The 12,655-nt window shown below is 46.6% G+C and overlaps 1 protein-coding gene across 1 annotated transcript in view; it reads left to right on the top strand.

The window, feature by feature from the left end:
• Positions 1–12,655, top strand: part of cntnap2a (contactin associated protein 2a) — a 2,445,269-nt gene that overhangs the window by 1,268,253 nt on the left and 1,164,361 nt on the right. Inside the window, exon 11 of the mRNA XM_038797786.1 lies at positions 4,057–4,163. Within this exon, the coding sequence (XP_038653714.1) occupies positions 4,057–4,163 (107 nt within the window). The remainder of the gene's footprint in view (positions 1–4,056; positions 4,164–12,655) is intronic.

The following is a 12,655-nucleotide window of genomic DNA, read 5'->3' as shown; positions in this document are numbered from 1 at the left end:
GCTAAAGGTAGACAAGTCTCCTGGCCCTGATGGAATGTATCCCAGAGTGCTAAAAGAGATGGCTAGGGAAATTACAGATGCACTAGTGATAATTTACCGAAATTCACTAGACTCTGGGGTGGTCCCGGTGGATTGGAAATTAGCAAACGTGACGCCACTGTTTAAAAAAGGAGGTAGGCAGAAAGCAGGAAATTATAGGCCAGTGAGCTTAACTTCGGTAGTAGGGAAGATGCTGGAATCTATCATCAAGGAAGAAATTGCGAGGCATCTGGATAGAAATTGTCCCATTGGGCAGACGCAGCATGGGTTCGTAAAGGGCAGGTCATGCCTAACTAATTTAGTGGAATTTTTTGAGGACATTACCAGTGCAGTAGATAACGGGGAGCCGATGGATGTGGTATATCTGGATTTCCAGAAAGCCTTTGACAAGGTGCCACACAAAAGGTTGCTGCATAAGATAAAGATACATGGCATTAAGGGTAAAGTAGTAGCATGGATAGATGATTGGTTAATTAATAGAAAGCAAAGAGTTGGGATTAATGGGTGTTTCTCTGGTTGGCAATCAGTAGTTAGTGGTGTCCCTCAGGGATCCGTGTTGGGCCCACAATTGTTCACAATTTACATAGATGATTTGGAGTTGGGGACCAAGGGCAATGTGTCCAGGTTTGCAGATGACACTAAGATGAGTGGTAAAGCGAAAAGTGCAGAGGATACTGGAAGTCTGCAGAGGGATTTGGATAGGTTAAGTGAATGGGCTAGGGTCTGGCAGATGGAATACAATGTTGACAAATGTGAGGTTATCCATTTTGGTAGGAATAACAGCAAACGGGATTATTATTTAAACGATAAAATATTAAAGCATGCCGCTGTTCAGAGAGACTTGGGTGTGCTAGTGCATGAGTCACAGAAGGTTGGTTTACAAGTGCAACAGGTGATTAAGAAGGCAAATGGAATGTTGTCCTTCATTGCTCGAGGGATGGAGTTTAAGACTAGGGAGGTTATGTTGCAATTGTATAAGGTGTTAGTGAGGCCACACCTGGAGTATTGTGTTCAGTTTTGGTCTCCTTACTTGAGAAAGGACGTACTGGCGCTGGAGCATGTGCAGAGGAGATTCACTAGGTTAATCCCAGAGCTGAAGGGGTTGGATTATGAGGAGAGGTTGAGTAGACTGGGACTGTACTCATTGGAATTTAGAAGGATGAGGGGGGATCTTATAGAAACATTTAAAATTATGAAGGGAATAGATAGGATAGATGCGGGCAGGTTGTTTCCACTGGCGGGTGACAGCAGAACTAGGGGGCATAGCCTCAAAATAAGGGGAAGTAGATTTAGGACTGAGTTTAGGAGGAACTTCTTCACCCAAAGGGTTGTGAATCTATGGAATTCCTTGCCCAGTGAAGCAGTTGAGGCTCCTTCATTACATATTTTTAAGGTAAAGATAGATAGTTTTTTGAAGAATAAAGGGATTAAGGGTTATGGTGTTCGGGCCGGAGAGTGGAGCTGAGTCCACAAAAGATCAGCCATGATCTAATTGAATGGCGGAGCAGGCTCGAGGGGCCAGATGGCCTACTCCTGCTCCTAGTTCTTATGTTCTTATGTTCTTAACTCACTTGACAGACCAATTTTATCGACAGACTGGGTTTCAACTGATCCAGTGGGACTCTTGTTGTAAGGTCTCCCCGATCCTGGCTTTCAACATTTGCCTTTCAAGGGGTTGACCTTCAAAGTAAATGGATTAATGCCTGTATTTAAAGGGAAACATGCCCTACAAATGTGTTAAGTATTTACCTGGTTATGTTACCAACAGTAGTTTCTATAATCCTTATTTATAAATTTCTTCAAAGGTTTTTTCAGGATTATAGCTGGCAAAAATATAGTCGATGCAGAAGAAATACTAGCACGTGCCTGAAGAGTCACTGGAAGAATCTTGAAGCATATTTATTAGATGTGATGCATGTAGGAATTTCAGATATATATGGTATTATATGTATTTGGTGCAGTAAGGGTTAAAAGCCTGGGTTAGTGTGTACATCTGGTGCAGGAATTTTTTTTCAAAGTCCTGGTTGAAAGGATAGAGGCCGCGATTCTCCAGCGACCGGAGAATTGCTGCCAGCCGCATGCATGCGATTGACGGGGAGCCGGTCGGGGGCCATTGAAAGAGGCCCTCGCGGCGATTCTCCGCGGTCGACCGGCCGAGTTCCTGCTGCCGTGGTTCTAACATGGTCCCACCCAGCAGGAGCTTGGACCCGCGGCCGTGGTGTCCATTCTGATGGGGGGGCAGGGGGGTTCAGACTCCGGGGAGGGCTTCCACGATGGCCAGGCCCACGATCGGGGGCCACGCTGGCCTGCTGTGTGCTCTGCCATGTTGTGCGGGCCCTGCGCGGAAGTGGCCACCGCACACATGCACGGACTTGTGGCCGGCAGCATAGGACTGCGCATCGGTGCCGGCATTGCATGCAGCACTCCGGCGCCATGCTGGCCCAATGTGGGCCACAGAATCACTGGGCCAGGAGGCCCGTTGACGCCGGCGTGAAACATTCCGCTGTTTACTCCGGCGTCAACATTTAGCCGGGATGTTAGAGAATTCTGGCCAGACACTTTGGCTGCAAGGAATTAGCAAAGCACCGTAAATGTTGGGTGAATGTAATTTTGTTTATATACAAAAAATTCTGTGGGAAATAGATAATTAGAGACATTGCATTTATCTTAGTAAGGTAATGGAGTTAATGGGAGGAGCCAGCTGAAGCAGTCAGGTGTTGAGGTCAGTTTAGGTTTATCTGTGTTCAGACTAGCAATTTCTGGATATGTAGCCAAAGATTTCACTGTGGACAGACCAGCAGATTCTGAAATGGCTGGTAAGTTAAACAGTAGTTTTAAAGAGGCAAGAAAGGCAAGCTGGTTCCTGAAGGACCTCTCTCTCAAAGCAGTTTCTCAAACATATCTCTTTACAGCAAGTATTCCTGGATTAGCTAAATATATTTAAAAGTGGATTTTGAGGGCGGCATGGTGGCACAGTGGTTAGCACCGAGGATCTGGGTTTGATCCCGGCCTCCCACAAACAAAAGAGGTGCAGGCTAGGTGGATTGGCCACACTAAATTTCCCCTTAATTGGAAAACAAATAATTGGATACTCTAAATTTATATTTAAACAAAAGTGGATTTTGACCTGAGATGGGTTTTGCTTGAGGGGAGATAAAAGATAGCAGTTAGAAGTTAGTCTTCATTGTCATTGTTAAGCATTGCTTAACAGGTAATTGCAAGCTATTTTCTTTATGGTGTTAAAATTAGTGTGTTAGTAATGACACTATATCCCTATTTGTGTGTGGAATCATGCCTGAGGCTAAGTATCCTGTCCTCACAATCTTACAAATTAAATAAAACATTGGGATTTCTGTCCGGTATCCAGCAACTGTTGGGGTCTGGTCCAAGATCTCAGTAACCTTTTATTCAAAATGTCTGTGATGTGTATCTTTGCGAGTATGACGCACTTATTTGAAGAAAAAAATTAAACAGTGCAAATTGCATTTTGAATTATAATTTATGGAAAGAACTGAATGCGTGATAGCGAGTGATATTGATGTGCAGAAAATTTTAGTTATAATTCTTATTTTATTGTAATTACCAATATTTCAGTGTTCAATATTTTAATGTCTTTTATTGCATATTTTTCACATTTTGTGTCAGCGTATATATATTTCTTCAAAGATTCTCTGCTGTAATTCCCTTCAACAGGAAAGAAATATTTGTCAGTTAAATACGTTCATAAATACATTATTATGCAAATCACCTTTGCCGTCTTTACTGTTTCCTAAATCTCATTTCTTATTTTTTGTAATTTGCGATCTTATTAAATATTCAATTTGTTTTCATTAAATTGATAATTAATCAAAGTCCATTACGCAACCAGGATTAATTGCTAGAGAAATGTTAACTAATATCCTGATGAGTTTGACTTCCAAAATATTGTGCCTATACATATTTGCATTGAAAAGATCTTAAACTTTCTGTCTGTGTTTAAATCAGTACCTTAAACATTTCTGGATTACATTCTGACAGATGCTTACCAAATCACTGTGAGCATGGAGGAAGATGCACACAAACCTGGGATAGCTTCAAATGCAACTGTGAGGGAACAGGATATTCTGGGGCAACGTGTCATAACTGTGAGTAGAAGCCCTATTTTTACCCATTGCTGATCTCAGTTGAAGTAGTTTGCTATCTGAGTGTAAAAGTCAATGAGGTCATCAATATACAATTATGTTTCATGTCAAACCATAATTAAGGAAACCTGTAACATTTTATGGCAATGGAAGAAACCATAAATTATGAACAACCATTTCCTTTAAATAAAAGGAAACTTTAAAAAAAATGAGTTACAATAAGGTTTTAAAATACCTCTCAATACATAAGGAATTCTAATTGACTGACTGTTATGAACTGTAGACTGAAGAGGATGTACACTGAAATGGTGAGCTGTCTTGCACCTTCATGACCAGTATGTTCTGAATTGAGTTTCACTTAAGAATTATCCTCATCCTACAGTGTGTGACAAAGCTTTTAAGTGATGTTTGTATTCATTCTGTGTGAATGACATTTGTGTGATCCAACGGAAACGTTTTTTAAGTGCGGTAGCAAACGGGAATTGGCAGGTTCTTCCCAATGGCTGAGCCGGTATCTAACGCCAATAATGATGCCCTACTGGCTTCACATCGGAAATGGCTGTCCCTCCAGCTGATTGCCTGGACCGCGCCCGCCAGCTCCCCGCTAACGCTGGGGAGCAACTCTTAAACTGATCGTGCAGAGCAAACCCCAGACAGAACACGGCCACGCCACCGTGCAGATCCGCTCCATTATTCGTAGATGCCGAACTGGCCAGACTGTTGAACACGGTGGAGTCCAGATGGGACACACTGTTCCCCTGAGGGAGCCACAGTGCTGCCTTGGAGGCTGTGTCAGTGGCTGTCAGCTTGGGTAGTATAACCAGGAGGATCAACACCCAGTGCTGCCAGAAACTAAATGACCTCCACCGGGCCGCACGGATGAAGTGGTATTGGCCTCCTGGCAACGGTCCCGCCTGCCACCCTGGCCACCCCCCACTCCCCTACTCAATGACCGACGGTTGGCAACACACCCCAAGAGATCACCTCAGATGAGAGCTTAGAAGATGCCACCAGTGATGTGTCACAGCTGTCAGCCCCATCCTAGACATAGACAGAGACATACACCACGGTGGGAAAAAGTAGTGGACAGGCTTCTGGGCACAATCTGGTGAGCAGCGTACAGATGCATATCAGCTGGAGGCAGGAACATCCAGGGGAGACAGCAGTCAAAGGTTTGCTGGATTCCAGAACCTGGCTGGATCCCAGACCAGTGCCGAGCCTCTGGATAAGATTATCCCAGAGTTAATGTAAACACTATTGTGCAGGCGTGAGATTCAGAGGGGGATTTCAGCGACACTCCAGCGGGTCCATGGTTGATTGGAAGAGTCTCAAAGGCTATGGGCGCTGGAGATGGCACCGGCAATATGTGGCACCGAGGCTAACACTGCTAGGGTGCAACCACAGTGGAATGCCTGGAGCAAGATATCAGCACCATGAGTGGTGATATCCTAGACGGTGCTCAGTCAATGACAGCCATGGCTGAGGGCCTCGACAATATGCCCCAGTCAGTGGTGGGCGTGTCCCTGATGCAGGTGGACCTTGCCAAGATGCTGCAGAGCATGTCCCAGTCTTGAGTGGGCATTGCTGAGGCACACCAGAGTATGACCCAGTCACTGAGGACCATGTCCCAGATGCAGACCAACATTGGCGACGCACTGCAGCGTGTGGCCCGGTCACAGAGGGGCATCGCTGAGGATGAGGACACCATGGTGCAGACATTGGGGAGCTGGCAGAGCCAGATGACACAGGGGCCTCTGGAGCTCACTCCAACTGCCCCTCCATCCCAAGGTGACCCCCCAGTGCCTGACGGGCACTGACCGGGATGAGGGAGCACGGAACGCTGACCCGGAGGCCCCCTACAGGGAGACGACCGTGGACTTCACCTCTCCTTAGTTTCCCATCACAAAACCCTTGGGTTCAATGAGCAGAAAAGGGTGGCATGGTGGCCAGTGCCCTCTGGCCCCAGGGCCTGCAGAAGACACCCGCAAAGGGCAACAAAAGTCACAGGGCGCAGTGAGCAGCAGGCTGACCCCACCTCCGATGTCCATCCTAGGGACATACTGAGACACAACGGCAGAGCTGGCTGCACGCTCCCCCATCCCAAGGCATACCATGTGCAGGTGATGGATGTGTGCGCCCTGACAGCAGACAGACAGAAGTCAGACAATGGCATAGATTGAGGAGCACCTCCTGCCTTGCATATTGACCAGCTGGCAGTGTTGACACAAACCTGTCACCCTGGAATGATGTCACACAGACCCTGGGTGGATGTGCGACTAGGGGTGGTGGCAGTGGCAGGGATGGGGGGTTGCGGAACAGTTGGTAGGGGGAATGGTTGGCGGGGGAGGGAGAGAGGGAGAGGCAGGGGAGGCAGATCCGCAGGTGGGGCGGGGAGACACGGATAGAAAAGGTGTAGGGAGAGACAGATCGGGAGGGAGAGGTGGATCGGGAGGTGGTTGGGTGGGGGGAGGATGTGAGATGATGGATGAAGCTACGTTGTATGAGAAGCGTGCGAGGATGAGGACCTCCCTAGTCCTGCGAGCATGCTGGGCCTCACCGCCTATTTTCCATCTTCCAGCTGCTCCCACAGGTCCTCTGTGGGCTTGTCCTCCAGTCCCTCCTGGTCCTATCCCCTATCCAGGCTTTCCTATCCCCCAAGAGCCAACCCTTCATCATGGATGAAGACGTTGGGATCTCTGATTGCCCCAGGATGTAGCTATTATGCACACACCCTGGAAAGGGCGCACCCAAATTCATGATCTTGAGGTGGTGGGCGCAAACAAGTTGAATGTTCAGGGAGTGGAATGCCTTCCTCTTAAGGAAGGGCGCTCCTGGACCACTCGGTGTGCACAAAATGATAATCGTGCTATCTATGACCCCCTGGACCTGGGGCATCCTGGACCTTGATGGACCTAGTCTAGGTCAAAATTTATATCATCAGCTGTCTGGGGAAACAGGGTATCCGTGACTTCACAGAACACGATACACTAGTGGGCTGTTGGTTTCCTTATGCCCCAAATTTCACTGCTCGAGCCCTGGAATGAACCAAGGCATAAACTTTCAGGGTTGTGTTGTCCTTGAAGACCACCGGGAGCAGGTATCCTCCTCCTCCACGTGTTGCCAAGTCCACAAGGACATGGCACAGGTGCCGTAGCATCCCTTTGTTGAGGCAGAGCCTTCTGCGGCACATACGGTCTGACATCTCCTTGAACGACCAGCGATGCCTGTACATCTTGGGCCATTGCTGGACTGCCCCTCTGGGTCCCTCCCCCGCCTGTTGGGTGGCTGGGTCCTCAGGGTGTGGAGCGGACCCCTGCACATGGGCTGCCGCCTCAAACTGGTCCTGAGCACTGTGGCAGCAGCTCCAGAGCCCCATGCTGATTGCCCAGTTTCAAAGATAGCTACTCACCTCCTCCTCCGATCCCCACAGGTGCCATTGTGCTAGCTTCATATTTTTAAATAGGTGTGATAATGGTGCCAGCATGACTGCTCCCTGGGGAGCCCATTAGATCACAGGAGGCCGTTAGATAGTGGGTCAGTCCCGTTAACGATATGGAAATTGGCCTTAATTGGTGATTATTGGTTTCTCGTCTAGGCAGGATTCAGATCTCGCCAAGGGGAGTGGGCCGGTTAGATCGGAAACCCATCTGCGCCCAGCATAATTCCCAATTTCGGCGTCTCCCATGATGTAACTGGCTCACTCGGATCCGTGCTGGGCGCAACGCAGCCATTAGATCCCGCCCTTTATCTGCTATGATGTGAGTCATATGACAAAGCCAAACGTCTCAGGATGAGATGCGCTATGATTTCAGCATAGCCCAGCAACCTTACGGGCACATATGGGACGTGGCTCAGCCGCTAATAAAATGGCATTCTCGTGCTCAAACAGTAATATATGATTTTAGAGTTGGCATTCCATGCTTTTAAAAACAACTTTAGAAGCAAAGTTGCACTTCAAATCTTTTCTTTGAAAATGTTTCAAAATTAGCAAAGAGCATGAAAGTAATTGAGAATTCCTAATTGCGTTCAATTCAGGCATTCTGGTACTGTAGATTAAAAATGCTTTGCCATGCAATGAAACAAGAACTGAAATCAAATTGAATAGAATTCTATGTTAGTAGAGTTAATACAGATTAATTGTTTTACAGTTAGTTTGCAAAATTAGTCAATAGCTTTCATGATTTTTATTAAGTGGAATCTTTGAAATGTAAACTTCAAACAAATATCAGTTCGAGTTGCATTTAGTTTCAGTTCCCAGTGGAATATTCTAATGTTAAACTACAAAGAATTGCATTCAGTATTCATTCGGTTTAGAAATATCAAAAGCAAATCCTTCATGCTCAGAGCAAGTTCAATTAAAATAAAAACAGCAAATGCTGGAAAAACACAGTAATTCTGCCAGCATCTGTAAAGAGAGAGACAGCGTTAACGTTTTGAGTCTATTGACTCAGCTTCTGAGCTGTAAAATATAAGGCATGCACATAAATTGAAAAAGCAACAGGGGGAAACAATTGTGTGCTGCTCCCAGGGGAGTTTAATTGAGTAGGAGAACAAAAATCAGCTTCCCGACGGTGGGATGAACTTCTGCAATCTAAGTTCAGGCAAATTTGAAGGTGTGTCAAGCTTGTTGTGCTATGTACTCTGGGATAACACAGGCTGCAACTCGATGCAGCTTTGACCAAAAGATACTCCAGACTTTGAAGTAAGTTCAATGTGATTTATTGAACCATTAGAACAGTTCTCTATGAGTTTGACTCTCCTACTAATCCTGCTTTAGTAACTCAGTCTAACTAACCGGTCTGCTTTAAGCCACATGGTGGGTGTGATGCTTCTGATCTGCCCCTGTCCTACTCTCCAAGTGTCGCCTGTGGAAAGAGACAGAGCATGTGTGCCATGTCCTTTTATATATGGGTTGTGTAATGCCCCCTTGTGGTAGTGTGACCTCTGGGTGTCTTGACTTCCCATTGGTCGTGTCCTATTCTATGTGTTCATTAGCTGTATGTCTGCATGTCATGACGTATCTCGTTCTCCCACTAGTGTTTGCTTAGTTGTAGTGTATTTACATTAATCCCTTGTGTATTTAAAGTGATGTATATCACCACATCCCCCTTTTTTCGTATTACATATTTTCTGTACTTGGGTCAAGAAAATTGAACAAAACAGGCAGATAAGTGATGACATGTACAAGTCATGATGACAGTGATGATTATACAATACCATATAATATTTATGAGTCCAAAGTTCATGAATTTATATGGTCGAGTGGCTTTCTTGTTTTGTTAGTGAAGTGGTGATGTTGATGGTGGATTTCCTTGTGAACGCCGTCAGTGTTCTGGTGTTTACGTAACCAAGAAGTCATCAGGAGGTGTTCAAATGGTCAAATCACTCAAATGGTTGTCTGATTTGGACTCTTATTTTCTATGCTTGTGGTAGCGATGCGGTGTATAGAACAGTACAGCACAGAACAGGCCCTTCGGCCCTCGATGTTGTGCCGAGCAATGATCACCCTACTCAAACCCACGTATTCACCCTATAGCCGTAACCCAACAACCCCCCCCCCCCCTTAACCTTACTTTTTAGGACACTACGGGCAATTTAGCATGGCCAATCCACCTAACCCGCACATCTTTGGACTGTGGGAGGAAACCGGAGCACCCGGAGGAAACCCACGCACACACGGGGAGGACGTGCAGACTCCGCACAGACAGTGACTCAGCTGGGAATCGAACCTGGGACCCTGGAGCTGTGAAGCATTTATGCTAACCACCATGCTACCGTGCTGCCCACTCTGTGTTGTCCTCGAAAGCTGGTTTGCTTGTTCGTAGTGGAGCAAACAATCTGCCTTGAAAGCAGGTTTGCTTCTTTGTAGTGGAGCAAACGTGAATCAGGAAGATTCTTTGTCATGCCATGGTATGTCTGTACTCTTGCCAGTGTTAGGAGCTGTGTTGTTACATTGTCCTGCATTTGCAGAGTTGTACCATGTCGTACCAGTCATTGTTCCATTGTTGTTACTATTGCTGTTATTGACGTGCTTGCTGTTGCTGGTGTTGCCTCTGATACGCTTCTTGTTGTTGTTGTTTTTGTAGGTTTTGTTGTTGTGTTTGTTGCGCTCGATGACCACACCGAGTGGAGAATTTGAGTCCTTCACAAAGTTACTTGTGTCAGTGTATTTTGTGGCATCTGCTGTTTCACTGAGCGTGCCGTCTCTGATTCCTCGGCGCTCCCCGTCTGCAGTCACGTCCGGTTCACTGGAATCATCTTTGGCTTGTCGATGCTCCCCGTCTGGAGCCCTTGCTGGTTCACCTGAATCACCTTTGGTTTCTTGATGCTCCCCGTCTGGAGTCATTTCAGGGTCTTGTGGAGAGGCTCGAGTAGATGACGTTTGAATTAAAGTGATGTCACAGGGGTCACTAGTATCCTCACTTTGATTGTCGAGTGCCTCTGTACATACTAGCTGAGATCTGTCAGTCTCGCTGAGATGCTGCATATCTTGTATGGGAATTGTGAAGCAATTGTCACTTGTCGTACATACAGTGGGTAGACCTTCAGTGTTTCTTGTTGGTTAGATGAGCTGGGTAGACTGTCAGAGTCTTCTTCTGGTGGCTCAAATAATCTGGGTAGACTGTCATAGTCTTTTTGTTGTTCACATGAGTGTGGTAGACTGTCATAGTCATCTTGTTGTGCACTTGAGCGTGGCAGACTTGCATCGTCTGCTGCTGGTTGCTCAGATACGGTTGCTAGACCTTAATGGTATTTTTCATGCAAGGACTGCGCTCTGGAGTCTTGTGTTGCATCCATTGTGGAATCTGTCAATAAGCTCGCTGTGAAGGCTTGTATCGCTCTCTCTGTGGAGTCTGGCATCATTCCCTGTGTGGAGTCGTGCAATGGTCTCGCTGTGGAGTCGATCTGTGCGCTATCAATGGAGTTGTGCAGTGGTCTTGTTGTGGAGTCTTTCTGTGTTCTCTGTGTGGAGATGTGCAGTGGTCTCGCTATGGAGTCTTTCATTGCTCTCTGTGTGGAGTCGGGGACTCTTTGTGGTGCGTGGACCGCTCCCTTGGCGTCAGGCTGCTCTCTGTGGGCTTGTACCGCTCTCTGTCCCTTGACGTTAGGCCGCAGCAGAATCCTGTACTCATGGGTCGGGGTGTCGTCTATGCTGGGCTGAGGATCCTCAAATCCGAAAAACTCGTCCATGACTGTGTCGGATGCTTCAATGTACAATACATCTCGTTGCGGTTCGGATTTGGTACTGAGGTCGCCACGTCCAATGATGAAATCATCGTCTGAGTCGTAGTCTTCAAGGACTAAAGAATCTCTTAGGGCAGTGCTAACTGCTGATTGCAGGGTTCTGCGGAGGTTACTTTCAGCTACTGGTCGATGTTCAGGAATTGTGCTGTCATTCCAGGTGAAGAATTGTTTTCTGGCTTTAAAAATTTTTTTCACAATTTTCGGACACTTCCCCTTTAAGTGGGCGTGGTCCGGGGCCTCTGACGTCATGATGCTTGTGACGTAGAGCGTAGGAATGGATTGCGCATGTGCAAATCGCTTTTCCGTTACTGGGTGCTCTTTGCGCAACTGATCATGCGCGGCTTCTCGCGCATGCGCAAATGGACTTTCCTTCACTGTGCGCGTCTTCTCGGGAACTGCGCATCTGCGGCTCCTTGTGCAAGATGGCTGCCAATCAAAATTGCCGTTTGCTTCTGTTGCAAGCCTACCTTTGCCTCGTGGTGAGTACAGGTTTCAATTTTACCAATTTCAGTTGTGTTCATCTCGCAGTAGTTTTCAAACTCGTCCAGGATCATCTGGAAGTCTCTCTTGTCCTGCCCGTTGGAGTGCTTGAAGGAGTTGACTTGCACTTTCACCCGCAATGGTGAGTAGAAGATCTATCTTCTCAGCATCGGCCATGCCATCTCGACCGGATGCTACCATGTATATCTCAAATCTCTGCTTGAATGCATGCCAGTTGGCACTGAGATTGCCATGGTACCTGAGCTGCTGAGGAACCAGAATCTCGATCATCTTGCCTGGGTGCTGTTGCTGGTAGTCATGAATCTCGCTGAGTTGAACTATATAGATTCATACTCACTGGTATCATGTTGTGTTATGTACTCTGGGATAACACAGGCTGCAACTTGATGCAGCTTTGACCAAAAGATACTCCAGACTTTGAAGTAAGTTCAATGTTATTTATTGAACCATTAGCACAGTTCTCTATGAGTTTGACTCTCCTGTTAATCTTGATATAGTAACTCAGTCTAACTAACCAGTCTACTCTAAGCCACGTGGTATGTGTGATGCTTCTGATCTGCCCCTGTCCTACTCTCTAAGTGTCGCCTGTGGAAAGAGACAGAGCATGTGTACCCTGTCCTTTTATATATGGGTTGTGTATTGCCCCCTTGTGGTAGTGTGACCTCTGGGTTTCTTGATTGCCCATTGGTCGTGTCCTATTCTATGTGTTCATTAGCTGTATGTCTGCATGTCATGACATCTCTAGTGCT

Source organism: Scyliorhinus canicula, chromosome 5 (assembly GCF_902713615.1).
Source record: "Scyliorhinus canicula chromosome 5, sScyCan1.1, whole genome shotgun sequence".
In the NCBI taxonomy this organism is placed as follows: domain Eukaryota; kingdom Metazoa; phylum Chordata; class Chondrichthyes; order Carcharhiniformes; family Scyliorhinidae; genus Scyliorhinus; species Scyliorhinus canicula.
This window is presented reverse-complemented; position numbering and strand designations above follow the sequence as displayed.